The sequence below is a fragment of the Moesziomyces antarcticus genome (assembly GCF_000747765.1).
Source record: "Moesziomyces antarcticus DNA, scaffold: scaffold_v10005, strain JCM 10317, whole genome shotgun sequence".
Taxonomy (NCBI): Eukaryota; Fungi; Basidiomycota; class Ustilaginomycetes; order Ustilaginales; family Ustilaginaceae; genus Moesziomyces; species Moesziomyces antarcticus.
This window is the reverse complement of record NW_014639005.1, coordinates 153,310-181,065: the sequence shown is the minus strand read 5'-3', so window position 1 is coordinate 181,065 and position 27,756 is coordinate 153,310. Positions and strand designations below refer to the sequence as shown.

Below are 27,756 nucleotides of genomic sequence, written 5' to 3'. Positions count from 1 at the left end.
CATCATATCTTCAGTACTTGACAATGCCGACGACTTACGATCCATCCGCACGCAACGTGTTTGCAGGCCCCAACTCTTTGGTCGACTACTTTAACCCGGACAAGAACGCGCCGTTGCCGCTGGTGGAACTGCCGCCCCAGCTCAATCCGTTCCATGGCGATGGCGTACGCATCTATGCCAAGATGCTCACCGCCCTCCCCGCGACGAATGTAAAGAGTCTACCAGGTAAGTTCCCCCCAACATAGTCCCACCTAGAGGGGGGCTTCTCGTACGTCGCCAATTGGGGAGGAAGTGCAGGGGCTCGTGGAGACAAGTTGGGCGAGCCGGGAAGGTCTCGGCTTATATCTTTGCGGATCTTCTCAAAGAACCCTAGATAAGATAGGCGTCCAACGCACGGATCTCAGCGTGCACGGCATGCGAGAGATAAGATAGCAAGAATGGGCATCTTATTCTTCGATGGCGTCGGTCAAGTTGAGGAGGGGTGTTGCGATTGCGATTGCGATGCAGCTGCTATTGGGTGGCGTGCGAGGCGGCGGTGTAAGACGCAAGAGTCCCGAGCCGGGGCGAAGAGGGGGCTTGAGCGGGCTCCAAGGGGTGCCAGACGCTCTGTCGCTCAGCTCAAGCGGGCTCCAGAGACGCTGGACGCAAACTTTTTTCGCCTTGGCTCGACTTTGCGCGATGCGACCAGTCCGATCACGCCATTTTCCCACTTTGCCTCGGCCCAACTCCTCCTCACTCGCCAAAATTACCTGCGCTATGTTGGAAATTCCCGACGTAACATTATTTAACTCGCCCCACCGGCCGTCAAGTTGTGCAACGATCCTGACCACTCTCGCTCTCGCTCTCTTTTGCTTGGTACAGCTCTGTCGCTACTCGAGTCTGGTGGGGTGATCTCGCTCGACTCGACGCCGGAAGAGCGTGCGGCGCAGACGATCCATACGGTGACCGAGTCGTCGTCCGGCTCGACGGTGACGTCCATGTCGATGATCGCACGTCAGCACGGCGTCAAGAAGGTGCGCGCGTGGATGTCGAACAAGGTGTCGCCGACAAAGTCGTCGCTGATGCGGTTCTTTGGACTCGAGCTTGCGCTGTTCGGGGGACCGTCGCAGTCGCCACCACAGGATCCTATGGGTGGCATCGCCAAGGCTGCCGCACAAGGCAGCCAACCCGGCGCGTACAATCCGAACCAGTACGAAAACCCAGCCAACCCCGCAGCCCACGAGCGCTGGACGGGGAAACAGCTCCTCGAACAGATGCCGGACATCAACGTTTTTGCTGGAGGTATGGGGACGGGAGGTACGATTACGGGGACGGCAAAGAGGCTCAAGCAGAGTCAGCCAAAGTGTCACGTTGTGGGCGTGTGCGTTGCGCGCGGCGATAAGGTGCCCGGTCCGAGGCCAAGGGAGCTGCTGGAGCCGGTCGACTTTCCATGGAAGGCCCTCGTGGACGATGTTGAAGATGTCGCGAGCAGGGAGAGTTATACGCTCAGCATGCAGCTTTGTCGATACGGCATCGTGTGTGGACCCAGCTCGGGCTTTTCACTGCAGGGACTGTTCCAGGTGCTCGAACGTCGTAAACGAGCTGGAACGCTGCAGGACCTCCGTCAGCAGAACGACGGCGAGCCGGTCAAGGCGGTGTTCCTGTGCTGTGATCTGCCGTTCCAGTACGTGGACGAGTACTTCTCCAAGTGCGATGCGGCGCTCTTCCCGCCCATTGTCAACGAGCATCTGTTCAGTGTGGACCAGTACGCCTACTCCACCAGCTGGATCCTGGATGCGGCTTCGGCTCAGACCATGCTCGTCTACCCGCGATTCGCCACGAACTCTGCGCCTCTGATGGACGCTTCGGAACTCGCATCGGACCCGTCCGAGGAAGGATCCGATGCGTCTGCACCCGCTTCACCGGGACTTCTACGACCGGCCATCCTAGACCTCCGAGCAAGGACCGACTTTGAGCAGGCACATCTCGCGCACGCAAGGAGCGTCCCGCTATCATCCCTTAGGGAGGACGATGTCTCGCCGTACGCAGATGCGGTGCTGCTCGCCACGCAGGCTACCGAGATCCATAACCGTTTCGTCGACTTGCCCAGCGTTCCCCACCAGTGCCCAGGGAACGGAGTCGCAGAACTCAACAGCTTGGATCTCGCCGAGATGATGGCCTGTCTGCGCAAGAGCGACCGCGAAGTGCTCGTCATCGACTACAAAGGCGATACCGCCAAACTCACCGTCTCGGCCCTCCGACATGCTGGCATCAAGGCCTACTCCGTCGCAACCGGTTGGAACGGCCTCCTCGCTGCAGGCGTCCCTACCACCAAATAAAATCCCCCCTCCCCTACACCTCACCTTCGCTCTCTTGTACTCTTCCCTCGTCTCGTTGCATTCTCTCCGCACATATCTTTATCGCAATCTTGTACATCGCAACCTTTGCTTTTTTTTTTTGTTTCTCGGCTTCACCGCGTGCGCGCTAGGGTAGGGCTGGGGGATCAAAGAGGCTGGTGAACGGATGCTCGGGCGTAGGCTGCAGCCAGTTGCGCTCGTCGTACACGGCGCGGCTCTCGTCGCCCTCGATCATGTGGAAGGTGTAGATGAATCGGCTCTTGGCGCTCGTGTTCCTCTCGCTCTTGTGCAGCACTGAGCCGTGGATGAGCACGAGCGTGCCCGCCTCGCACTCGGCCACGCGCGCGTCCGCATCGCTCCACGTCGTCTCTTCGTCGTCAGCGAGCTGGGAGAATGTGGTGCCCGCGTCGGGGTTGTGCGGATCCTTGCGCACGAACCGCTTATTAACGCCGCGAGCGACGCCGAGCTCATTGTGCGCATCCGCAGGTCGAACGTTCGGCTTCTCGGCGCTCGGAGGTTGCTGGTCCTTGGGCCATCGATGCGAGCCGGGGAGGAAGGAGAGACACCCGTTTTCGGGCGTGCAGTCTTCGAGTGCGAACCAGAACCCGATGGCCGAGGGCGGATCGGTGTAGAGGAACGTCGAGTCGTTGTGGCTCGGCACCGCGCCGCCGATGCTGGGTTGCTTGCAGATGATCATGCTCTGCAGCACCTTGGGCTGCGCATGCACACCCAGGCTGCGCGCGACGTTCTGCAGCTCCGGGCTGAACGAGAACCGCGCAAATACGGGATCGAGCATGTGCAGGCCGTGCCCGCACTTGTTGATCGCGCGCTCCTTGGGCACCGTCAGCTCGCCCGCCGCATCCAGCGCGCCCTCCTCGAAAAAGTAGTGCACCTTGTCGCCCGAGTCGAGGAAGTAGCGGTCGCCCACGTGCGCCTCTTCGCCACGCGCCTCGTCGGACGTGGTGAACTTGGTGAGCGGATGGCCGGAGAGCGAGAACGACGAGACGAGGTGCTTGCTGTGCGCGAGCAGCGGCGTTGGGTCGAAGAACGAAGGGAGGAGCAGGTAGCCATCGCGGTGGAATTGAGCCACCTGCTCGGGAGTGAGCATGCCGTTCGCTGCGTCCATGATCGTGTGGATGGCGTGCGTTGCGGAAAGGAGCGGTGGATGATGTGGCGGTGGTGAGAGATAGCGTCGGGAGAAGGACGCTTGGGGCAAGTCCTCTTCCCCACATGCAGACGGCCGCGCCGAAGTGAGCTTTCGGCTTTTCGGAACGCTGAGCCCTTCCCGACCAGCCGACCCGTCGCGACCTTTTTTTTTGGGCAAACAGGCAGCTTGGCCCGATGTAACATTGTGGAGGGGGGCTTTTTTTTNCGGACGTGGTGAACTTGGTGAGCGGATGGCCGGAGAGCGAGAACGACGAGACGAGGTGCTTGCTGTGCGCGAGCAGCGGCGTTGGGTCGAAGAACGAAGGGAGGAGCAGGTAGCCATCGCGGTGGAATTGAGCCACCTGCTCGGGAGTGAGCATGCCGTTCGCTGCGTCCATGATCGTGTGGATGGCGTGCGTTGCGGAAAGGAGCGGTGGATGATGTGGCGGTGGTGAGAGATAGCGTCGGGAGAAGGACGCTTGGGGCAAGTCCTCTTCCCCACATGCAGACGGCCGCGCCGAAGTGAGCTTTCGGCTTTTCGGAACGCTGAGCCCTTCCCGACCAGCCGACCCGTCGCGACCTTTTTTTTTTGGGCAAACAGGCAGCTTGGCCCGATGTAACATTGTGGAGGGGGGCTTTTTTTTTTTAGCCCTGCGTTGGATTGCCGCTTGGCTGGATACACAGCCGTGCCCGGGCGGCCGTGTGACGTGACCCTGAAGCCTTGGATGCCGACATCGAGAGCTGCACTCAACCGGATCGTGGGCAACATCATCGGTGCAGCGTTCGTCTCCTCTCTATCCACCTTGACCCTTACAACACTGTGCTAGAGACGGCACTGGAAGTCACAGTCGCCGGGACCCTCGGCAACTTTCGGCTAGCGGCACCCGATACGACGCCATCGGATCCTACAAGGACGGTGCACACAACAGCAATGGATCCAGCGGCGTCGACATCCTCGCGCGAGGACGGCGACACCTCAGAATCCCATCATGCGCAAGATGACGACTTCACCCTGCGCGCGGTGCTCGCAGGGCTGTTAATCGGCTGCCTGCTCGCCTTCACCAATCTCTATCTGGGCCTGCAGTCCGGCTGGATCAGCATCATGTCGCTGCAAAGCTCGCTGCTGGGCTTTGCGCTGTTCCGCGTGATTCCGCGGCAGATCAACCTGGTCGGACGCCGCTTCGTGCTGATGTCGAGCCCGTTCACGCCGCAGGAGAATGTGCTGGTGCAGACGACGGCGGCAGCGGTGGGCGTGATGCCGCTCTCGGCGGGACTGGTGGGCGTCATCCCGGCACTCAAGAAGCTCACCTGGGACAAGGACGGCAGTGGACCCATCGACCTCGACTTTCTGCAGCTGCTTGGATGGTGCTTTGCGCTGGCGTACTTTGGCGTCTTCTTCGCATCGCCGCTGCGCGAACCCATGATCGTGCGCGAGAAGCTCACCTTCCCCTCGGGCACGGCTACGGCGCAGCTCATCGGTGTGCTCCACAACAAGCCTCTGCTCACGCAGCGCGCAAGCACGGCCAGAGGCTTCCGACGCCGTAGTCATGCCCTGGACGAAGCCGAAGCGGGAGAAGAAGATGACGAGCGCACCGCTCTGCTGAGCTCGCAGCATCGCCCAGCAAGCTCGGACCGGGATCAAAACGAAGCTGAAGCAAGCGACAGAGACAATGCTGGTGTCGATGCGATCTCCGGGTCCAAGGGATGGAAGGCGCTCGCCTGGGCCTTTTCGGGATCGGCCGGCTTCACCGTGCTCTCGTACTACATCCCGGTGCTGTACGCCATGCCGCTGTTCGACTTTTTGCCGCCGCACAACCTGGCTGCCATGTGGGGGTTCTGGTTCACACCCTCGCTCAACTACATCGGGCAAGGCATCATCATGGGCCTGCCGACAACGGTGAGCATGACGGCGGGCGCATTGGTGGGCTGGGCCGTGCTGAGTCCGTTGGCGTACTACCAGGGCTGGGCACCGGGCCACCCGCTGGATTCCGAGACGGGCAGTAAGGGCTGGATCCTGTGGATCAGCCTGGCGATCATGTGCTCGGAGAGCATCGTAGGGCTGGCGGCATTAGTCGCGAGCAATGGCCTGCGCGATCTCAAGAGCTGGACAGCAAGGAAGTACGATCGTGCGGGTGGCCGCGACCAAGGAGACGAGGACGTGGACGTGGACCACGAGCCTGCGCACCGGCAGACGCCGACGTCGTGGGTGGTCGTTGGGCTGGTTGGATCGACGGTGGTCGCCGTTGTGTTGATCTACGTCGCCTTTGGTGCTGAGGGCATCTCGCCGTGGGCGACATTGTTAGGCATCGCCATGGCGTCGCTGTTCGCCATCTTGGGAATCCGGGCGCTGGGCGAGACGGACCTGAATCCGGTGTCTGGGATCGGCAAGATCTCGCAGCTCATCTTTGCGCTGGTGCAGCCGGGCAACGTGGTGGCCAACCTGATCGCGGGCGGCATCTCGGAAGCCGGAGCGATGCAGGCGGGGGATCTGATGCAGGACTACAAGACGGGCCATCTTGTGGGCGCCTCGCCGCGTTCGCAATTCAAGGGACAGCTAATTGGCAGCACGCTAGGCATCGTGATCAGCAGCTTTGCGTACAAGCTCTATACGGACGCCTACGAGATCCCTGGACCGCAGTTCCCGGCACCGACGGCAGCGGTGTGGCTCAACCTGGCGAGGCTGGTGAATCGAGGCCACCTTCCGGACAAGGTGAAGCTGTTCATGATCGTGTTTGGCGCCGTCTTTGCCGTGTCGGGCCTGATCAAGACGCTGGCGCGGACCAAGGCGCTGCACGACCAAGGCACGGTGGGGAACAGCACGGCAGGCAAGATCGCCAAACTGGTGCCGAGCGGGATCGCGTTTGCGGTGGGCATGCTCAACACGCCCAACTTTTCGTTGGCGCGACTGGTGGGCGGGCTGATCGCGCACTGGTACTACGCCCGCAACCGCCACCGAGTAGATGCGGCCAAGACGCCTGCGGCGCTGGCGGGGATCGGCATTATTATCGTAGCGAGCGGGTTCGTGCTGGGCGAGGGTGCGGCGAGCATCGTGACGCTGCTGCTCAAGCAGAACGGAGCGCAGGCGTGGACGTGTGCCGGCTGCCGCGGTGGATGCGGAGGTGGCTGCTCTTAGAAATGTCGCTTGGAAGCTGGATCGATTTATACCATTCCTCTCTGGTCGGAAGCAGTCCGAGATGCTGTCTTGGCGTGTGTGACGGTGTGATGGTGTGAGGATTGCGCATTGTGATCTCAGAAGTTGAGCGGCCCCACTCGGACTGGGCCGACGGCTTGCTGAGCCTTTCGAGAGTTGAGGCAATCGGATCGGCATCGGCTCCCTTCCTTCTCAGATGGAAGCGGGAGCGGCCGATGCATCGAAAAGTGTTGGTCTCGCCGGACGCGTCTCGCGAGCCGCCACCTCGAGAGGCAGCAGCAGCACAGCGCGACTCAGCCGTGGCCACACCCAAAAGGCTTTCGTGTTAATTGGCCTCCGAACAAAGGTCGCCGTTCCACACCGCCCGCACTCCGCACCACCTTTCCGCAAGTCTTTGTCTGTGCCCCACCATCTCGTTCCACCGGCTCAGCACTCGCTGCTCACATCATTAAAAACACTCGGAGTATGGCCATGCTCGCGGTGCTTGGCTAGGCTGCCAGCGTCCAACAACACCATACGTGCCGCCATCATACGCACGCCTCTGGCCGCCAAGCTGCGGATCACACGACATGCATCCGTTGGCATATCTCGCCTCCTGTGTCGCCACCCCTCGACTCGTCCCTTCCCAGTCCGACTTTCTGGGCCTGTACCCGCTCGATTGAGGACTCTGACACACCGTTCAGTCTCTGGCTCACACATCGGCAGTCGATCGTTCGGGAGCACAAGCTGCTGTTCTGAGGCACCGCCTGCCCAGACAATGCGCATCCTCTGTGTGGCTGAGAAGCCGTCGATCGCCAAGAGTATCGCCGGAATTCTTGCCGGCGGCCATCCGTCCAACCGTCCAGGCAAGGACAAGTTCTGCCGCAACTATGACTTTCAGTACCGCATGCCCGGCGTCCAGGGCATGGTCGACATGACCGTCACCTCGGTGCGCGGCCATCTCACCAATGCAGACTTTGGACCCGAGTACAAGGCCTGGTACTCGTGCTCGCCCGCCGACCTCTTTACGGCGCCCATCATGACCAACCTCAGCGACGATGCCAAGGCGATCGGCCTGAATCTGCGCAACGAGGCGCGCAATGCGGACGCACTCATGATCTGGACCGATTGCGATCGCGAGGGAGAGCACATCGGCAGCGAGATCGTCGCCGAGGTGCGCAAGGTGCGCCGCAACATCCGCGTCATGCGTGCGCGCTTCTCGGCCATCATCGACTCGCAGATCCACGCCGCCTGCCAAAACACCGTCGAGCTCGATTGGCGCGCCGCCGACGCCGTCGAGTCGCGCATCCAGCTCGACCTGCGCATCGGTGCCGCCTTCACCCGCATGCAGACGCTCGCACTCCAAAACCACATCCCCGCGCTCAACGAGGCGCGCCAGGTGATCAGCTACGGACCCTGCCAGTTTCCCACGCTTGGATTCGTCGTCGACAGGTACAACAAGGTGATCGAGTTTGTGCCCGAACTCTTCTGGCTGCTGCAGCTCCATAAGACGCGCAGCATGTCCGGCGGCGATCCCGCGCCCGAGGATCCGCCCGATCAGATTCGCAAGGTGGTGTTCAACTGGGATCGCGGCCATCTCTTCGACAAGCTCGCCGTAGAGATCCTTCGCGACCTCTGTCGCGCCAGCCCACTGGCGACGGTCGACAATGTGAACAGCAAGCAGACCAGAAAGTGGAAGCCCTATCCGCTCACCACGGTCGAGCTGCAAAAGTCGGGGTCGCGTCTGCTGCGCCTCACGCCCAAACGCATCCTCGACATCGCCGAGTCGCTGTATCAAAAGGGCTTCCTCTCGTATCCACGCACAGAGACGGACCAGTACGACAAGGAGTTCGACTTTAACGCGCTCATCGCCAAGCAGACCGCCGACGGCGCGTGGGGTGGCATTGCACAGCGCCTGCTCGACGGCGCATTCGAACGCCCGCGCAACGGCAGGAACAACGACAAGGCGCATCCGCCCATCCACCCCACATCGCACGCCAACAATCTCACGGGCGACGACAAGCGCGTCTACGACTACGTCACGCGGCGCTTCCTCGGCAGTTGCTGGACGGACGCCATCGGCACCCAGACCACGGTCAACGTGAGTGTCGCGGGCGAAAAGTTCCATGCGTCTGGTTTGGTGATTCTGCAGCGCAACTACCTCGAGGTGTTCACGTACGACAAGTGGGAGGGCAATCTGCTGCCTCCGTTTGTGCGCGGCGAGACATTCACGCCGACGCGGCTCGAGATGAAGCAGGGCGCCACGACGCCTCCCAAGCTGCTCACCGAGGCGGACCTGGTGAGTCTCATGGACAAGAACGGCATCGGCACCGACGCGACGATCGCCGAACACATCGCCAAGGTGATCGAGCGCCAGTACGTCATGTCGGTCAAAGAGGGCAAGACGAGCTATCTGGTGCCCTCGACGCTCGGTATTGGGCTCGTCGAGGGGTATAACCAGCTGAACCTCGAAAAGTCGCTGTGCAAGCCCGTGCTGCGGCGCGAGACCGAGTTTCGCATGTCGCTCATCTGTGCCGGCGAGCGCACCAAGGCAGAGACGATCGCAGAGAGCGTCAACGAGTACCGCGAGGTGTTTGCGCTCACCAACCGCCAGTTTGGCCGCATCGCAGAGACGGTACTGTCTTACCTCACCGATCCGAATGCCGGGCAGGAGGCGCGCGCGGTCGAGATTGGAGAGCACGATGAAGACGACGATGTGGATGCGATCAACTTGATCAGTGACAGTGACAGTGATGGGGACAGCGATGATGGCGGCGGTGGGCCTGCACGAGGTCAGGGAGCGGCGCGAGGGGCCGGACGTGGACGTGGCGCTGCAAGTCGCGGTGGAAGCACTCGGGGCGGACGTGGCGGTGCGGCTGCCGGACGAGCTGCGCCACGACTTGACCGGTCTGGGCCCGACAATGACGGAGGCTCCAAAGATGCGCGTCCCGGCAGCGATGGCAGTGGGTCGCCCTCGTGCCTGTGCGGCGAAGCGGCGGTGGAGCGCACGACGAACAAGGCGGGAGCCAACCAGGGCCGGCGCTTCTACGCGTGTGCCAAGCCAATGGGTGATCCTAGCAAGTGCGACTTTTTCGAGTGGGCCGACACGGCCAACACACGCAGTGGCTTTAGCAACGGGTCGGCACCAAGAACGGTTCCTGCGAAACGCTCTGTGCCTGCAGACACGGACGAGTGGTCCAGCAACATGCGTTCGACCTCGTCTTGGTCTGGGTCTGGATCGGTGCGACGGTGCGATTGCGATCTGCAGGCGGTGCGTCGCACGAGCGGCAAGAGCGGCGCAAACCAGGGCAGGTCGTTCTGGACCTGTGGCCGCGAGAGCATCAAGCTGCGCTGCAAGTTCTTCGAGTGGGACGACGACGAATCCCCCACCACCAGCACGCGAGCTGTCAATAGCAGCAGTGGTGGTGGGGGCGGAGGTGGTGGAGGAGGTGCATCGGGAGCGTGTTATCGGTGCGGACAGAGCGGACACTGGGCATCGGACTGTACGAACGAGCAGCGCACGACAGCCAACGCATCGGGTCGTGGCTCAGCACCCAAGAGGGGAGGTGCCAAGCGGCGTGGGAGTGGAAAGACGCGAGGCGGCGGCAGTGGCGGTAGAGGCGGCAAGGACGACGGCTGCTTCCGATGCGGCAAAAAAGGGCATTGGTCAAGCGAGTGTCCCGGCACCTAGATCACCCTAGACAGGGCTTGTCCACAATGTATCAGTATGGCATTCGCTCAGCCGTGGTGATGTGTATAGCTTGCACGGTTTGATGCGTTCGGAGAGATTTGAAACAAAGCTTTGCATGGTCGATCCTTGGATTCCGCTGGCGGATGTCGGGCGGAGGGATCGGATGAAGCGGGTGGCATGGCTAAGTTGAAGGCGTTGGGGGAAAGCAATTGCGAAATGGGCGACCAATCATCGAAGGTACCGGTATGTTTCCATGCAGGTTGGACATCTCTCTTCCACGTTGCGAGCCGCTCGAATCTCATTGGTCGCGCAACAGCAGGCAGCGCGGGGTTAAACCTGCACCACCATCTCAATCATCAACATCGAGCGTCAGAGCGTCAGAGCGGCTTGGGTGGTGTAAGGCATCGGGGAGAGGCGACGAGGCGGAAGGGTCGATCGGGAACCATCAGGAAGGGCTCGGGAGATGAAAGCGAGAAGGTGCGGATCGTTCCAAGTCGAACGAAAGAGTAAGATTACCGCGATCTGGCTCGGCTGAGGGTCAAGCGAAGAAGCGTCTGTGCACATGCAGATGCATGGCGGACATCCCGACTCGCTTCACACCGGTATTGCTCGTGTGACAAGCCAGGGTGATCATGGAAGAGAGATCTGCGAGTCCAAGAAGGGGGGGGGGGGGCAAGCAAAGCTCTGTTTTCAAGTGCCGCCGGGGGATGAGAGCCTAAAATGCATCCTCATCCAGTCATTCAGTCACACCAGCGGCGGCTCGGACGAACCGGTCGAGCGGCGAGATGGGCGTGCGTGAACCAAGTCAGACGATCGATGTTGTCGCTGCCATCGCTAGTGTGTGGACCTGCATGCTCAGCTCTCGGTCCGCGGCTATCCGCGCGCCCCTCGGCGCTGTCGGAAGGGATCCGCAGATCTTTGTTTTTATTGTTCCTTTTCTCTGACTCGCATAAACAGCTTCTCACGCCCGCCGTCGGTGTCGGTGCGAAGTGCGGAATTTGATGAAAAAAATCTCGCTCGCCCACGACGCAACGGAGCACGAAAACATGAAGACCGTGAGGGCAGAGAGTGACTCTATACCGGCGTCTCCGAGAGGCTGATAGCGTTGATCGGTGATGCCGCGCGTGGATGCGTTGGCGAGCATTCGATGTCTCAGCGCCTTGTGGACCGTAGGGTGTGGCTGGTGCAGCGGATCCACACCCACAGGCCGGTCGGTGAGCAAGCGGTCGCGCTGTCTCGCGTCTTCTGTGAGTGCAGTGCGTCGAGGCTGAAAGAGCACGACTGGGCCCGGGTTGCCCCTTTGGCGAGGAGCGGCCTCCCGACTCTTTTTTCCACCCTCCCAACTTTTTTTTGGAATTTCGTGCAAAACGGTGCAGGCACCCTAGCCCAGCCCGAGGCTAAGTTGACTCTCCCACCGCGCCTCAGCCTGCGGGGCCAAGCGGGGGCAACTCTGCGAGGCAGCGGCGGCAGCGCATCGGCTCAGGCCAGTCTCGGCGGTGCCTTTCAAATCGGCCGCTCCCTCACTGCCACTGCAGGCAGCACACAGCACAGGCACGGCTCTCAAGGCTGGAATCAATCGGATCTTGATTGCCATCTCGGACCTTTCTTCGCCCGTCGCCATCCATCATCCCCGCCCACCGTTCCATCTCCATCATCACCCTTCCTGCTTCATCCACCACATCTGCCGCATGACGCACTGGATATAGCACCCCGCTACATCTCTCTTACACCGCCATCACCATCAGCGCACGACTTGATCTTGGCTCGGAGCGTCAACCTCTACACGCACGTCCGCCTGTCTCGAGATCCTGTGCTCCTGCTCATCCTCGGCAGTCGATCGATCATAGCTTCGAGCATACGTCAGGCTCGCCGGCCATCCTACCTATCGAGCACCTTTAGCATCGCTCGCTACGCCGCCGGTCACTGCACGCTTTCCCCGCTTTAGGACTTTAGGACTTTAGGACCGAGCGTGGCCTCTCGCCTCGACGCCGGCACAGCTACGGACCATGCAGAACAGTCCCGCCTCGTCGCACAACCCCTTCCCCTCCTCATCCACGCCCAACTCGTTCATGGACACCTTCGACTTTGCCAACCCCGACTTTTCCACCGCCAGCTCCGGCATCGACGATCTCAACATCTTCCCCGCCAACTCGGCCCATTCCGTCTCGTCGCACCACAACGCGCAATCGGACGCCGGCTCCGCGCCGGTGAGCCATCATCCCAGCCCCTCGGCCGCCTTCAACCACTCGGCAGCCTCACACAACTCGGATCATCAGCCAGGCTCCACCACTCACGCCGCCGCCGCCTTCCTCAACGCTCCCTCGCACGCTGGCTCGCCTCTCGCCTTCCCGCGCAACCGTTTCGACAATCACGCCTCCACAAGCCCACAGGGCAGCACCGCCAATCAAGCCGGCAGCGACTCGGGCCACAACCGTCCGCCATCCACCGTCGGCTCCGAGATCAACTTTGCAGGCTCCCGTCACCTCGATAGCAATCACGCCCCCGGTTCTGCTATGCAGCCTTCCCATTCCAACCAGTCGCACATGAACGACCACGACAACAACATGCCCCAGCTCTCCATCGCCGACCTCCAGCAGATGCTCCTCGAGCGCGAGAGGACCGAGCGCATTCAAAACATGCAGACCGCTCTCCTCAAGCAGCAGCTCGACCAGCTCGCGCGCACGCAGCAGCACCAGCACTCGCAGCAGCATTCGCAACAACAGCCGCAGCAGCAGCAGCAACACCATCAGCACCAGCAACAGCAACAGCAACAGCAACACATGCACAACGCTGGGCCTTCCTCCAACCTCCAACTCAACTTGTCCGGCGGCGCGGGTCAGCTCTCTCCAGGCCAGCAGCAGAGCCTCCTTGCTGCGCTCCAGAGCGCTTTTGCTGCCGGTAACAACCCAAGCGCCCACAACAACGTCCTCCAAGCCGCCCACTACCAGCAGCAGCAGCAACAGCAGCAGCAACAGCAGCAGGGCCCGGGCCAAAACGCGTGGCAGCAGAACCAATCGGGCGCCGGTGGCGACCAGGCCAGCGTGCTCGCACAGTACGGCCTCATCACGCCCATGGGCTCGGGTCCCTTCAACAGCACCTCGTGTCCGCCCGGCTCGGCCAACTTTATGTCGCCGCTCACCATGCAGCCCAACTCGCAGCCCGGCAGCGTCGGCGTCGAGCAGAGGCCCGGCCACGACTACGTCGGCAGCTACACGCCGCTCGAGTCGCCCGCCATGACGCCTGCCAGCGTCTTCTCCACCGGCTCCACGGGCATCGTCATGTCCGAGCTCTTTTCGCCGCTCACCTCGCCCGCGCTCGGGCCGCATCCACCGAGTCTGAGCGAGATCATGCTGCCGCCCGCGCAGTTGCAGCATCCGCACCAGCAGGCCATGCACGCTTCGCCCGCGGTGGCGCCGATCGCCAGCAGCTTTACGCCCACCGCATCGCCGCTCGCGCTCATCGCCAAGGGCTCGTCCAAGATCCGCAAGAACCGCAGCACCACCGCAGAGGCAAGGGCCAACAAGGTCAGGCCGTCGCCACTCATCAAGCCCGTGCCCGGTCCGTCGATCAAGAAGAAGAAGGACGTCACGGGCGCGGCAGCGGCGGCGGCGAACGGCAATGCCAATGGTCATGCTAATGGCGGCGCCTCGGGTCCGAGCTCGCGACGTGCTTCCATCACCAATGCTGCCGACGCTGCGACGCACTCGCGCCACCAATCGACCGATGTGGCGCAGAGCGAGGGCACCTCGTCCACACCATCGCCCATCGACCTCTCGGGCGGCGGTGCCATGCCGCCTCCGTCCGGTCCCACCAATAAGATCCTTACGCCCAGCTCCATCATGGGCATCCGCTCCAGTCCCGGCTCGCAAGCACAGTCGCCCAACAGCCGTGCATCCGGCGCCGCCTCCTTGTCCGCGCTCAAGGGCAAGGCGCGCGACGAGCTACGGTCGCAGCCACCGCAGCAGCAGCAGCAGCAGCAACAGCAAGCGATGGTGCAGCAGCAACTGCAGCCGGAAGGCACGGGTATGGCTTCGCAGCCGACGCATCAGATGTATCCCAACATTGCGCCGTTCCCTTCGGCAGCGGCACACATGGGTGCTGCGCCCAAGGTGACGTTCAATCTGCCGCAGATGGGCGGTATGCCGATCCAGCCGGGCGGATTGTCGCAGGCGGAGCGCGATGCATGGCTCTCGTACAAGTCGGCTGGCGGTCTCGAGTCGCGGCGTACATCGCACAAGGCCGCCGAGCAGAAGCGGCGCGACTCGCTCAAGTTCTGCTTTGACGAGCTGCGCGGTCTGCTCCCCGCCATCACGCTCGACGAGGATGCGCCCAACGGCTCGTTGCTGGGTCCTGATGGTGTTGAGGAGGACCGCGAGGCGGAGCGCTTCAATCCCGCCGACGTGGGCGATCCCGAGATGGCAAGATCGGCAAACAAGGCCATCTCCAAGGTCGCGCTGCTCAGGCACAGCAACGAGTACCTCATCCGGCTCAAGAAGAGGCTCGACCGCAGAGACCAGGCGCTGGCTGTGTGCAGAAACGAGATCCACGAGCTCAGGGAGAAACTCGGCCTGCCGCCTTCGGACGATCCGAGTGTGTCCGGCCGAGGTGCACCGCTGGGATGGACCGACGCCGATGATTACGATGAAGGCATGGGCAACCATTCCGCAGCCATGTCCGCCGCACAAAGCCCCTCCGACGCCAAACCAGAGATGGACCAGACCGCATGAGCTCTTTTCTCGTTCGGCTTCCCTTGCTTATTCTAGTTAGACCGATGCAATGCATTATCTCTATCTCGTTGGCAGTCTATGTGGCGTCAGTGCGAGTGATTCGGCAGGACATTCGAAGGGTTGCACGAGTGCTGAAGTGAAGATAGCATCAAGTGGAAAATGTGCCACCAAAAAAAACGGCAGACGAAACGCCCCCAAAAAAGGTTTTCCCGGCCAGGGAATCGAACCCTGATCTGAGCAGAGACAAACTTCTTGCCCTTGCAGGACGAAGAAGAGGTGAGAGTGCCCTATACTGACCATTGTACTAACTGGGACTTGTTAGATTGGGCTCAAAATATTGCATACATATACCGCTGAGATAGCAGGCATCAATTAAAAAAAGAAGAGGGCTTTGCAGGAAAAGGTACGACAGCCGACAGTGAAGAAAAGAAAAAGAGTTCCCGGCCAGGGAATCGAACCCTGATCTGAGCAGTGAGAGTGCCCTATACTAACCATTGTACTAACTGGGACTTGATGTTGAATGCACCAATTGTTGCGAATATATAGCAGCCGGTTTCAGAAGGAGCATTGGGCACGTGCGGATGGCGATCCTTGGCGTGCGTGCGCACGGGGCGCGAATTGGAAGCTCCACCTCGCGCTACTTTCTTCCGCACCACCTTGCACTTTGCAACTTCACAGCAACATTCTCACGATGGACGAAGCAGGGATCAACGAGATCTACGCATTTGCGATCGAGCTGGCACGCAAGGCGGGGCGGGCGATTGTCGACGGCTCGTCGCGCCGCTTCTCCAGTGCGGCTGGGTTTGACCACAAGAAGAATACGGCGGATCTGGTGACCGAAACCGACCAGGCAGTTGAGGCGCTAGTGAAGCGGGAGATCAGCACGCGTTTTCCGGACCACGCCTTTATCGGAGAAGAGTCCTGGGCGGCGGGAGAGGAACATGCATTGGACAACCAGGTGACTTGGATCGTGGATCCGATCGATGGAACGACCAACTTCGTGCATGCTTTCCCCTACACCTGCATCTCCATCGGCGTCGTCATCAACAGCGTCCCCACTATCGGCGTGGTCTTTGCTCCGTTCATGGACACAATGTATCAGGGATGTTTGGGTAAGGGCAGCTTCATGTCAAGTCCCCACCACCCTGCTCCTCGCAGACTTCCGCTGGTAGATCCTACGCCGCTGGATGATTTGCGACAGGCACTCGTGGCGTTCGAGTGGGGAAGCGATCGTCGTGTCGAGGTGCTGGAACGAAAGCTCGACTGCTTCCGTAAGATCACCGGCGATCCAGAGGGCGGTATTGCTGGAGGAAAGATGGTCCAGGGCGTCAGGAGCGTGGGTAGCGCTGCGCTGAACTTTTGCCATGTGGCAAGCGGAAACCTGGATCTGTATTGGGAGATTGGATGCTGGGCTTGGGACGTGTGTGCGGGAGTCGTCATTGCTCAGGAGGCAGGCGCAGCCGTGGTGGGTAGCAAGGACCATGCCGAAAGGGCTACGAAGGGCGACGAGTTCAACGTCGTCACTCCAGCTGTGCTGACCGGAAGAAAGTACACCGTCATCCGTGCCATCGACACGGATAAGGCAAAGAACGACCAGGCTCAGAAACACATCCTCAACGAGTTCTACCAGTGTATCACCGAGTGGGATCCCTAGCTCAGTCTTTTCCGCAATCAATTTGACATCATTGTTGGCAGCGTTGTCCCCACAGGTTGATCAAACTTTGTGTGGTGGCTACCAAGTCGTGTTGAGGCGTGTGTTGCAATCCAACCTCGTCGCTTGTCGCAGCTGGGTCGTCCATGTAACAAGATTGAGCCGCACGATGCCGTCAGCGACTCGTTCCAGTAAAGCAGCCTACACCTTTGTCGGCTGAGAGGTGCCGAGGCATCCATTTCACCGCTGTGATCGGCCTGACGGACGTCCACAAAGCTTTGCTGGATTCACTCGGTCTTTGTGGCGGTGTTGATGCTCCATGCGGCACTGGCATCGCGTACGGCGTTGCAACCTGTGCTCGACCCGCGCAACGCAGCTACTCAGGCGACGGGGGACCTTTTGCATGCGCGTCATGTCGTGCGTCGCCAACTGGGACGTGTACGCTTTACCAGCTCAACCGCTGCACTGGGCGAGGCAGGGCAATGGCCGCCTCGTCACGCTTTGTACACCGTTCCGAGTGACGAGAGCTGGATGACGAGGTGACGAATCAACCTGGCGACAGCAACGCGCCTCCTGTTTGGCTGCTGTTGTCTTCTGCGATAGCGAGGACAGTAGGACGCTGGTAGAGACAGGCGACCTACGCACAAATGGTAGGCGCTCTCCTGGCGTCGACACAAATACGAGTGAAGCAAATTCGTGACTGTATTCTGTTGAGCTTTCGAGTCTGCCATGAGATCCTGTGCTCGTCATCGCTGCGTGTACAAGCGCGCAGAAGACAGACGGCGACGCTGCGCCTTTGTGCCAAAGTGTCCCCACACACGCTACTGATTGCCTTTGAGACCAGCGCATCTGCTGTCCTCCAAAGCAGAGGTTACCTTTCGCATCGCCTCTACAGCGGGTCTGTGCTCACGAGCTTGTACTGCGGTTCCGTGAGCCCTCAGACCCGCTTCCAGACTAGCACAGACTCATGCTGTGGACGCTGTGCACTTTTTGCCACAGCTACTCCGCTCCCGCACTCCAGGCATGGAGAAACGCGCAAACAAAGCGCCATCGTCTGGCTGCGCAGTTGGTTGTTTCGCAGGTCCCCGCAGAGACGTGCAGACGATGCGCCGATTAAGACATCGCGATGTTTCATGTGCGGGCATCGTTCTATCCACAAGGCCTCTACCTTCTCGTGCTCCTGAGTCAGTGCGTCTCCCTGCGGCCGTCCCCTACACATCAAAATCGAGGTGCTGCCACTCCTCCACCGCCTCTGCGTACAATAGCCTCTTCAGCCTTTCCCATAGCGTTCTGTACTTGTGCTGAGGCCCGTTAAACCTCCGATCCAAACCGACCACTTGCAGACCAGCAAACCACGTCGCGGAGGCCAAACTTCACATCTGCTCCGCATTCGTACGACAGTGGCGTGCAACGAAGCCCACTTTGACGCGCGCACATGTCGCTGTATGAAGCGGGATGATTTTGCGCACCGCTGCGAGGGCTCGAGTAGGCAACTGGTACGGCGCGCTCGTTCTCCTGAGCCAGTGCGGCTTGATACAATCGGCTGCTGCCTCAGCTTGAGCCTCGCGTCTGTGCTGTGCGGCTGCGAGTTCAAGGGCCCATCTGACCTGCAACCAAAAGCGTTCGCTTGCAGACTAGCGCGAATCCACACTGCAGCCATCACAGCTGCTCCACCCCGCACGCCAGTGAAGCATGAACGCCCTTTCACTCGCCGACTCTGAACACCCAGTTGTTCGAATTCGGGTCTCTCCCTGCCCACCGCGATGAGGGCTCGAGCCAACTGCTTCTGCTAACTCACTACGACCTTCTCGCGCTCCTGAGCCAGCCTTTCTCCCTTCAGCCGCCTCGTGCATGTCAAAGCAGACGTTCTGCCACTCCTCCTCGCCTTCCTCATCTCATCAGCTTTCCACACGCAATCGCTCGCCTTTCGAAAATGGTATCATTCGTCCCTGCCAAGTTAAAGGGATGGGTATACTTAAGCACCTTGTTCAAACTGGTCCTCGATCCTTCTTGCCGGAGCGGCAATCTGTTGGCTCTCCACTCCCTGGATCGCCCAAGCCGGTTCGTCCCTGTACGCCTCCAACGCAGCAACCGCGGCCTCTGCAGCGGCCCAAGCCACTCGGACCGCCTTGACATGCAGGTCGTGTCTTCGGACGAACCTTAGCGCTCTGCTCGTTTCGCGCAGTGCGAGCTGGGTGCCCTTTTCCGACACGCGGTACTTGGCATCGATGGCGGCGAGGATCGAGACCATCTGGCGCAGCAACTGATAAAGCTGCGTCGGGAGCGGAGAGCGCTTGAGTGCGCGTGCGAGCGATGCCGACAACAGTATCAACCGGTCCTCGGCAGATTCCCCGCCCGCACCTTCGGGGTGGCCATACCGCGCCAGATGTTGCTGCTGCTCAAGCGTAAGCGGTCCAAGTACAACCTCGCTCGAGCCTGGAGACGACTCGGGGTAGTCGGTGCCATCGCTGCGAGCAACGGCGCCCAGACTGCTCGCAAGCGCGGATGCAGCCGTGCTGGCAAACGCCACGGCAAGTTCCCACTGTTTGTTGTTCTGGCTGATGGCGCGCGACCATGCGGTGCGCGGCGTGGCAGCACCACTGTCCGGCTGCGACGGCGTCATGGCCGGCGAAGGTGGATCCACACGCTGTCCAGGGCTGCGCAGTTCCTCGTCGCTATCAAGATCCGTGATCCTGGGATCCTGCATCTTGTCGCCACTCGCCGAGCTCGCGCCGGATGTCTTTCGCATGCCCTTCGGCGCGATCGCCGACAAGTTGGCCGAGAGTGCAGACAAGGCGCCTGCGCCAATGTGCAGTCCGATATCGAGCACCGACGAGCTGAGCTTGCCCGCGAGCGACGACGATCCCTTGGAGGACGCCCTGGCAGCTGCATGGGCGCGCGAAAAGTTGGCGTCGCCAAACATGGAGCTGCTGGCGGGGACAGCAGTGTGGTAGTGATGGTGCACCACGTTGGCGGTGGGTGCGGGTGCATGGTCGCGCTCGAGCTGCAGCTTCTGCCTCTCGAGCTCGAGCTGTTGCTTCATTTGCTCTGCTGCGGCGAGTTCGGCGCGCGCGTCAAAGCCGAGCTTGGACATGCCTTCTTCGAGACGCTGCTTGATGTCCTGGCGCTGCTTGGTGCTGAGGCCGGGCGCCTCCTTGTCCGAGATGGCCGAGATGAGGTATCCGAGCGACGAAATGTAGAGATCGAGCGAAAAACCGAGGTCGTCGTCGTCGTCGTCGCTGTCGCGCTTGTCATCGTCGTCGTCTTCGGAAGCTCTGGTGCGTTTTTGCTCCCAGATGCGCTCGTCTTCCTCTGCCGCCTGCGCTGCCTCGACAGCCAAGGAGACGGCCTTGTCCAGACGACGGCGGTCGAGCTTGACGGGTCGCTTGACTTGGCCCTCGCCGTGGCGCACGAGGCGCTTCGAGTCGGCGCCGGGAGCGGGCACGAGAGCAAGCTCGTCGCGGCGGTATGGACTCGAGAGGTCGAGTGAGGAAGCGTCGTCGTTGGAAGAAGCCGAGCTGGACGACTGGGATGCGGGCGCGAACCTTGCTGGCACGAATGCAGCGGCGAGGCCGCGAATGGAGTTGATGGAGCGCGCACGGAAGCCTGCCTGCCTCTGCACGGACTGCTCGTCGCTTGAGAGCGCTTCATCAAGCTGAGCGGCTGCTCGTCGTCCCGAAGTGGCACTCCAGGACGAAGTTCGGCCATGTGCGCCTGGCTTTGTGCGCGACTTGGGCAAGTCAGCATGGGATTGGCCGGGCGACGCGCGCGAAGGTGTGAATGAGCGCGGAAGGGTGGAATAGCGGTTGTAAGACGGACCAGCATCTGCCTTGACCGTGGTAGACTCGGATGGCGGTGCCGAGGGTGGCGTGGGGGCGAGCAAGAGCGAATCTTGCGGCATGTCCTTGGGTGTGGAGCGGGGCGAGTATCTCACGGATGTAGCCGGCGTGTCGGCGGACGACGCGGCGCTCGACTGTTGCGGGCTGTAGAGCATGGGTGGTGCATCTGGGTCCAAGCCGCGGGGGGTGCTGGCGACCGACGACGAAGCCGAGGCAGCGGGGGATGTGGGCGTGGGGAAAGCGATGGACGACTGCGGCTGGGGCTTGCCACGGAAGCGCACCTCGTCGCTGAGGTTTGCATATGGCGCTGAGCGAGGCGGCGGACGAGATTTGACGGGCGAGTCGTCCGCCCACTCGGTGGGTGTTGGGTGAGAAAAGACGAGCTCGGCGTCGGTTGGGAGGGTGCCTGTTCGTGGGGCGTCTTGTGCATCGTTCGAGTTGGCGTTGGGTGTAGCCAGCCCACCTGCACTTGCGAGGAACGAGCCGAGCGAGCCGAGACTGGGCAGCAGCGATGATGTGCGGCGGTGGTGGCCCCTTTTGGGCGCGGCCGCTGTTGCCCCCTGCGTGTTTTGTTGGTCGGCCATGACTGGTCAAGAGCAAGAGAGTGTCGCCTGATTTAGTGTGCGCTCGGGGCCTGCATGGCAACGCACCCCTATGCGTGTCGGATATGAAGTGGGCGTGATGAAGGCTTGGGCGGAAAGAGGCCTGAGCTGCGATGGGCGTGTGGGATAAGGTGAGGATGATGGTTGTTGTCGCTCAAGCCTGGTGCTGGCCAACCTTTTTTTGTTTTTCCGCTGTGCAATATCAATATCTACCCGGCCACGTTCACGCAGCAGCTCGACTGATGCCATCCCGGCTGCCTCCTTTGGCGGGCGAGTGGAGGCATATTTCGGCGAGATTTTCGGCTTGTGTTGAGCAGCCACTCTGCTCGGCCAAAAAAGTTTGGCACGAGGAGGCGCGTGAATGCGATAAAATGAAATCCGCGCTGCCGGAAAATTCATGCCTCCGCCGCCCGTGGCCCAATGATCAACCTTTCCGAGCCGGTCCCTAAGCATCACAGCTTTCGTCACACCATGGTCAGCTCGCACTCAGCCCGCGCTCAGCCAGCATTCAGCCACTATTCAGCCGAGTCAACGCTCAAAACTCGACACGGGAGCAAAGCAGCAAAGTCCTGTAACAATCGATTATTGTGCACAGGACAAAAACTGGCGTGTGGTTCAAAAAGCTGATGGATGCGAGGCTGCTGGAAGAGGCTTGCGTGATGACAGCAGATCGCACTCATCAGACAAGGAGATGTGTGATAAGGTTCGGCGATTTCGCAGCTGTCAGGAGGTTTTGTTTAGAGGCCCCCGCTCGGAGCTTTGGGGGAGCCGCCTTGTTGAACGCTGCAAATCATTTGCAAGCTTTCACGTGGCGCCGCCCAAACCCTGCATGCGCCGCTGCGCACTGTTTGTCCTCCGCGTCTCGGTGCATCCTCCAGAAAATCTCGCCGGCGCACTCGCTCAGATTCGCCCACATCGGGGTTCGATCGCACCCGATCAGCGCTTGCTTGCTTTCGGCCCACCGCAGCTTCACAAGGCTACTCTTGCAAGTCTCTTGACTGTCGGATCGCGATGACTGAGCTTGTTGTCCACCAACTATCAGCAGATTCATTCATCTTGAAAGATGGATGGCGCTCTAGCCGTCTGGAGATGCTCGATTCGGTTGACGCTGCACCACTCTGCTATGGCATCAAGCGCGACAGGTGAGCCAAAGGGTCATAATGGTCGATGGAAAATGGCCGAGAGGAGGACTCGAGACCGATATCGCCCATCAATCAATCAATCAGCCAATGCCTAATGGTCGAACATGTGTGCATGATCACTCGATTCTCATTCAAGCACTGGCATCAATTCGATGGCTAGTCAACGCTTTGGTCTTCGTCTGTTTTAGCCCTTGGTTGCTCTTGTGGCTCGGAAGCAGGTGGTGGTGACAGGTGACTTTGGTCGATGCCTGACGGAAAGGGTCAGGGGGGAAGCGCCGAGTTCTCCTTCGTCGTCCCTTTGACTGGGATACTTTCGTCGCCGCGTGACAAGCGAACAAGTGCGGTGAAAGAGTAGTGCAGATGGCGTCAAGGCTGCGTGGACCATGTCGTGCTCGATCAACTCATCTGCCAAGAGGTCGCTCATCAATGCCGATCAAGCGCGTGCACATACACGACATTCCACCACGAATCTATGTGACAATCTGGGCTTTTAGACTGGCGAGTGAGCATGAGCGGCGAGTCACCCGAGTGCAAATGCTTCTGAGTCTATGATCGGGTTGCGAAATGAAAAGCCAAGTCACAAAGGGGCTTCTTGTGGAGTTGTGCGGAAAACCAAGTCTCAGCATGCTTCAGCCTGGATATACTCCGCTGCCACAAGACAGCTTCGGCAGAGAAGCAGCAGGGATGGAGGGGAGCTTTGTCCACGCAAGGCGACACACAATCAAAGTCGGTAGAGAAAGCGCACTGAGCAGACGCAGAGAATGTATACGCAGAAAAGAGATCGATTCGAGCATGCATAGGTCCTTTGGCGCCTTGACTACTGGGTTCAGTTAGCGGGACGATGGTCAGTCAAAGCAGATCAATCAACTGCAGATGCACGACCATTCATTGCGCCCCTAGGTATGTATGTACTGGGACTCACACAGCAGATGAAGCTATACGACACCGAGTGCAGGATGACCATTCCTTTCTTTGCGTTGCCATGAGTCCCGAAGGGGTGTGTCACCGCTGACAAAGTGGGCGCAAGGGAAGGCGGATGTTTGCATGGAACAGAGGGAGGGGGAGAGCGCAGTCTGGCAGCGAAAGAAAGACGCCAGCAATGGCTGCGTAACGCAGCTCCGAGGGCCGACATCTTTGCCAGGGCGTGGACGTTTTGATGGGCCTCGACCGCGCTGCAGTCTAGCCTACTGCACCTGGCGAGCGAGCTTCTTCTGTCCGAGTGTGGCTGTCCTCTTGCGCCCCGAAAATCCGAGCTCAATTGAGCAAGCGTATCGACGACGGTCAGTCAACGCAATTCGAGCGTGTGCACATACACGACATTCCACCACGAGTCTATGTGACAATCTGCGCTTTGAAATAGACTGGCGAGTGAGCACCGTCTCGACATCTGAGCTCAAGTAACGTAGCTGATCGGCGACGGTCAGTTGACAAAGATTGAGGGCGGGTGCAGACATCTCGTTGCGCCCCTTTGTTACGATCTACACTAGATTCTCCGGACGCGGTAGGTGAGATTCGTCTGCTGGAGAACGACTGGGTCCTTTTGCGCCTTCAATACCTGGGCTGGCTGAGCGCATTGATGACGGTCCAGTCCATGTAGGTTGAGGCTTCAGAGACACGACATCTCACTATGCATCTACGCTATCATCAAGTCTTCTGCACCTGGCGAGTGAGTCTCGTCTGCTGCAGCGTGATTGGATCTTTTTTGACGACTCCCAAGATCTGGGCTTAGGTCAGTCAATGCAGATGGAGTGGTTGTAGATACGCAGACACTCCACTACTGGGTCTCTGCCCCTAGGCGAGCGAGCTTGTCCTCCTTCAGCATGCTTGAATTCTTTTATGCTGGGAAGGACTGGAACGAGTTAGCGCATCAGCTCAACTGTCCGTCAATGCAGATGGAGCGGGTGCATGTACACGACGTTCCACTGCGCATCTATGTCACAGTCCAGGCGTCTAGCTTCTTCTCGTTTAAAACATGCTTGATTCCTTTGGCGCTGCAAAGACTCAGGCTCAATGAAGGTAGCGCATCGGCGACGGTCACTCAACGCAGATGGAGCGTGTGCAGCTACACGACAATACACCACGAATCTATGTGTCAATCTAAGCTTTTAGACTGGCGAGTGACTTTCGTCTCCTCCGCCCTTTCGCGCCTCCAGGATCTGAGCCAACACATCGGCGACACTCTCAACGACTCGTGCCTCCTCATCCCACGTTTCGCACTCTCACACGCTTCGCACGCAGGTAAAAAGCATGGACAGAACCAGTAAGAATCAATGCAAACACCGGCGAGAGTATTACGACGACGAGGCGCTCCACGTCAGCAGCCGTCGCAGCAGCTGCTTCGACGACGGCTTGCCATCCGCCGAGCCACCCGTGCCTGTGCCTGACCGGCTGCCCGTGTTTCGGCTCCGTGTCCCACCGTGCCCTGCCATTGGCGAAGCCATCTCTTCCCTCCGAGTGCCCTCACCTCCCCGAATTGTCGGCAGCTGGGCCACTCGCACCTCGACGTCGCCCGTCACCATGTCCGTTCCACCGCGCTGCATCTTGCAATCACCCAGCGCATCCTCGCCGCTCTCCTGGCGCCTCCCCTTGAGCTTGAGCGTGCCAAACTTGAGTCGCACCTGCTTCTCCTTGAGCGTCGCCATCAGGTTGCTCTGACGCTTCGCCTTGCCCTCTCCCAGCGAACATTGCGGCGAGTCTCCGATACCGCTGCCATCCAACTGCGTGGTCCAAGCCTGCGCCTGAGCCCGGCTCTCTCCACCTCGTCCGAGCACCGGCATCGATGAGCCTCGAAGGTGCCACGACGGACTGTGCGGCGCACTCGTCTCCCCACCCGTCCTCTGCGAGCCCAGGCTCGGTCGGCTGAGCTTTAGATTTCGCAGACCCCGCATAGCCGCATCCAGGCCCGAACCGCCGGGAGACAGCGGCACTGCACGCGCAGACAGAGGCGGCCGCAGCTCGCCGTCGCCGGTTCGGCTGTTCTGCCCATCTCTGTCCGCAGCATCCGAGACCCACTCGACACCAGCACCCGTCGCGGTCGCCGTCGCAGTCTCCATCTGACCTGCCAGCCGTGTGCTGAGGCATCCGCCACTGCGGCCAAACTCGGGCAGCATCGGACTGGTCCTTGGTCGAGAGCTCGTCTTGACGCGAACCGAGCTTGCCGATCGTGGCATCTGGCGCGCATTCGCTTCCGCGCGGAGCGCATCGGCGCTTCGTGTCCACGTGCCGGGGCTTGGCAGACGCGCGTTGGCAGTCGCCGGTCGGGGTGCGTCGCCGAGAGTAGTCGAACGCGGCTTGGGGTTGCGCGGCGGGCTGACTAGCTCGAAGCCCTGCAGCATCATGGCGCTCGTCGCACGTTCGTCGTCAACTCCACACGACTTGGACGCCGTACGATCTGGGCTCATCTCCATCGAGCACGCAGCGAGTCGCACCTTGCCCTTGTTCAGCCGATCGGGCGTGCGAGTGGACGCGCTCCTGCCAATCGTCTCGCACGTATGCTGCGGTGTGCTCGTCCTCGAGGTTCCTCGCGACAGCGATGGTGTCGTCTGCCTCGAGCCCTCGAGCTCCGAGATGCGAATTTGCGGCGAGCCATAATCCGCCTCGGATGCGCCCAGCTGACCAAGCTGTCCAGCTTTGTCTTGGCGTCGTGGACTCCCGTCCATCCCGTCTGCCGGATGCAAACGTGCGTCGCTAGTGCGCTGAGGCGAGGATCGTGCCGATTGAAGTGCGCTGAAAAGATCGTCGGCAGTGGGACGAAGATCCTGGTGTCGCAGCGACGCCTTGAGAGCTGAGCGTAGCGCAGGAGAGCAGCCGTCCGCCTGGGCAACCAACAAGATTGGCTCTAGCGCGATTCCCACAATCAGCAGCGGCAGCACACGGCACCACTGGTGAAAGCGGGGCACATCGTCCTCGCCTGCCGCCTTCTGATAGAGCGGCTCGGTCATCTCGTGGCGATGGCGCGAAAAGGAAAAGTCATAGGGCGAAATAGTGCTGCTGCTGGGTCGCTGCTCTTCTTCCACCGTCTTGAGCAGCAGAGCCTGCACAGTGCATGCCCAGCTCCAGATGTCGGCACGGATACCCCATCCCCGCTTCAGATCGCTGAGACCGATCTGGAAGATGGACCACTGGTCGCGAGGCAGGAATGAGGGATAGTCGTACTCGTAGTCTTCCAAGACCGAGCGTGACTTGCCCGAGATGTCAATGTAGCGTGTGGCTTGGATGAGGATTTCGGGAGCCATATAGTAGGGAGAGCCGGTGAGCGAGCCGAGTCCCTCACAAAGCTCGGGAGCCAACCGAGGGACGGCTCGACCGTTGAGCAGGGCCTGGCGGTCTTGTTGCTCTACTGCGCGGCGATTGTTGCGCTCCCGGTTGGAAAGGTGCACAAAACGACGGCTGGCTCCGAGGTCGATGATCTTGACCACTCCCGTTCGAGGATCGAGCATGAGGTTCGAAGGCTTCAGATCGCCATGCGTCACGTTGTGCTCGTGCAAAAACTAAGGTGCCAAGAGTCAAGCACAATGTCAGCGGGACTCCTTCAATTGTAGATGAGTGTGGCAACGCTTAGTGCTAGATACGCACCCTGAGTCCTTGCATCACCTCGAACGCCACCTTTTCGACCCTTTCGTGGCTCCAAGGTTTTCTCGACTTGGCCCATCCCCTAGGGGTGGGCTCTGCATCGAGCTCGATCAGCTTTTCAAAAACGAGTAGCCTAGTCGGCGGGCCATCTTCCTCGTCTTCAGACATGCTGAGGCTGCTGTGCTGTTCTTGTCTGGCGTCGATACCTGTTGGAGAGAGATTAGCGAGCAGCTTGACAAGGGGCACATCGCCCGACTGTTCGGATACTTGATGAGCGGCTTGAAGGTATTCAAAGATGCGACCTTCGCCGCGGACGATCCTCACATGCGTACGGCGATCGTCCTGCAGCTCGGCTCTGCGCGTTCTCTTGTCGACTAGGCTCGTCTTTTGAAGCTCGTCAAAAGAGCCAGAGCAGGGAGTGCGGCAGAGCTTGACTGCGACCAGAGAGGGCGGCTTGAGGGTCGTCGAGGCCTTTCCAAGAGAATGGGTGTTGTTGCTCGTGGATGCGCCGTTGACAGGCACGACTTCTCGACCAGACGCATGTCGACCGACGTCTCTGGGAGAAAGCGAGAGCGAGAGGTCTACCGAGGAGGGCGGGGTGAAGGACGTGTCGAGAGCATAGCGATAGACGCAGCCGAAGCCGCCTTTGCCCAAGACGGCGGCGTCGCTATCTCCACTGCGAGCCATGCGGTAGTAGCGGACGAGCCGTTTTGCGCCGAGGTTAAGCTCGATCGCTGCTGGTGGACCTTGCGGACCACATGATGATGAGCCGGACGTGCCTGTGGCCTCGCCTGGAGCTGCAGGCATGGCGTTTGGCTGGATGCGATTCGTACGGTTGGGCTACCAGCTGTTGGGGAGCGCAAACGCGGTAGGCACTCTGGCAGCTTTTGGTATCCAGAGAGGCTGGTAAATTGGATCAG

General features: G+C 60.5%; 8 protein-coding genes and 2 non-coding genes across 10 annotated transcripts, besides 2 other annotated features; 6 read left to right on the top strand and 4 right to left on the bottom strand.

Moving 5' to 3' along the window:
* Window positions 1–23: 23 nt before the first annotated feature.
* On the top strand, window positions 24–2,318 carry PAN0_005d2539 (uncharacterized protein; the record flags this gene model as incomplete). Its single annotated transcript, XM_014801780.1, has 2 exons — window positions 24–225; window positions 862–2,318. The coding sequence occupies 2 exons, from the start codon at window positions 24–26 to the stop codon at window positions 2,316–2,318; spliced, it is 1,659 nt and encodes a 552-aa protein (XP_014657266.1).
* A 145-nt stretch (window positions 2,319–2,463) lies between these two features.
* Window positions 2,464–3,557: a sequence feature (In-frame stop codon was detected at splice-junction site;~phytanoyl-CoA dioxygenase).
* A 127-nt stretch (window positions 3,558–3,684) lies between these two features.
* Window positions 3,685–3,880: a sequence feature (In-frame stop codon was detected at splice-junction site;~phytanoyl-CoA dioxygenase).
* Window positions 3,881–4,413: 533 nt separating this feature from the next.
* On the top strand, window positions 4,414–6,615 carry PAN0_005d2537 (OPT oligopeptide transporter; the record flags this gene model as incomplete). Its single annotated transcript, XM_014801779.1, has 1 exon — window positions 4,414–6,615. The coding sequence occupies one exon, from the start codon at window positions 4,414–4,416 to the stop codon at window positions 6,613–6,615; it is 2,202 nt and encodes a 733-aa protein (XP_014657265.1).
* Window positions 6,616–7,390: 775 nt separating this feature from the next.
* Window positions 7,391–10,303, top strand: PAN0_005d2536 (prokaryotic type I DNA topoisomerase; the record flags this gene model as incomplete). The annotated part of the gene is made up of 1 exon (XM_014801778.1): window positions 7,391–10,303. One exon carries the CDS (start codon window positions 7,391–7,393, stop codon window positions 10,301–10,303), a length of 2,913 nt encoding a protein of 970 aa, XP_014657264.1.
* A 1,147-nt stretch (window positions 10,304–11,450) lies between these two features.
* On the top strand, window positions 11,451–12,248 carry PAN0_005d2535 (uncharacterized protein; the record flags this gene model as incomplete). The annotated part of the gene is made up of 2 exons (XM_014801777.1): window positions 11,451–11,550; window positions 11,680–12,248. The coding sequence occupies 2 exons, from the start codon at window positions 11,451–11,453 to the stop codon at window positions 12,246–12,248; spliced, it is 669 nt and encodes a 222-aa protein (XP_014657263.1).
* A 61-nt stretch (window positions 12,249–12,309) lies between these two features.
* On the top strand, window positions 12,310–15,030 carry PAN0_005d2534 (uncharacterized protein; the record flags this gene model as incomplete). Its single annotated transcript, XM_014801776.1, has 1 exon — window positions 12,310–15,030. One exon carries the CDS (start codon window positions 12,310–12,312, stop codon window positions 15,028–15,030), a length of 2,721 nt encoding a protein of 906 aa, XP_014657262.1.
* Window positions 15,031–15,236: 206 nt separating this feature from the next.
* Window positions 15,237–15,344, bottom strand: PAN0_t005c0004. Its single transcript has 2 exons — window positions 15,308–15,344; window positions 15,237–15,271 (listed from the first exon to the last, which is right to left on the bottom strand). It is a non-coding gene; the product is annotated as a tRNA-Glu (tRNA).
* Window positions 15,345–15,467: 123 nt separating this feature from the next.
* PAN0_t005c0003 lies at window positions 15,468–15,539 on the bottom strand. Its single transcript has one exon. It is a non-coding gene; the product is annotated as a tRNA-Glu (tRNA).
* Window positions 15,540–15,721: 182 nt separating this feature from the next.
* On the top strand, window positions 15,722–16,684 carry PAN0_005d2533 (inositol monophosphatase; the record flags this gene model as incomplete). Its single annotated transcript, XM_014801775.1, has 1 exon — window positions 15,722–16,684. One exon carries the CDS (start codon window positions 15,722–15,724, stop codon window positions 16,682–16,684), a length of 963 nt encoding a protein of 320 aa, XP_014657261.1.
* A 1,972-nt stretch (window positions 16,685–18,656) lies between these two features.
* Window positions 18,657–21,104, bottom strand: PAN0_005c2532 (uncharacterized protein; the record flags this gene model as incomplete). The annotated part of the gene is made up of 1 exon (XM_014801774.1): window positions 18,657–21,104. The coding sequence occupies one exon, from the start codon at window positions 21,102–21,104 to the stop codon at window positions 18,657–18,659; it is 2,448 nt and encodes an 815-aa protein (XP_014657260.1).
* Window positions 21,105–24,555: 3,451 nt separating this feature from the next.
* PAN0_005c2531 (uncharacterized protein) lies at window positions 24,556–27,643 on the bottom strand (the record flags this gene model as incomplete). Its single annotated transcript, XM_014801773.1, has 2 exons — window positions 24,556–26,754; window positions 26,840–27,643. 2 exons carry the CDS (start codon window positions 27,641–27,643, stop codon window positions 24,556–24,558), a joined length of 3,003 nt encoding a protein of 1,000 aa, XP_014657259.1.
* Between the last annotated feature and the right edge of the window lie 113 nt (window positions 27,644–27,756).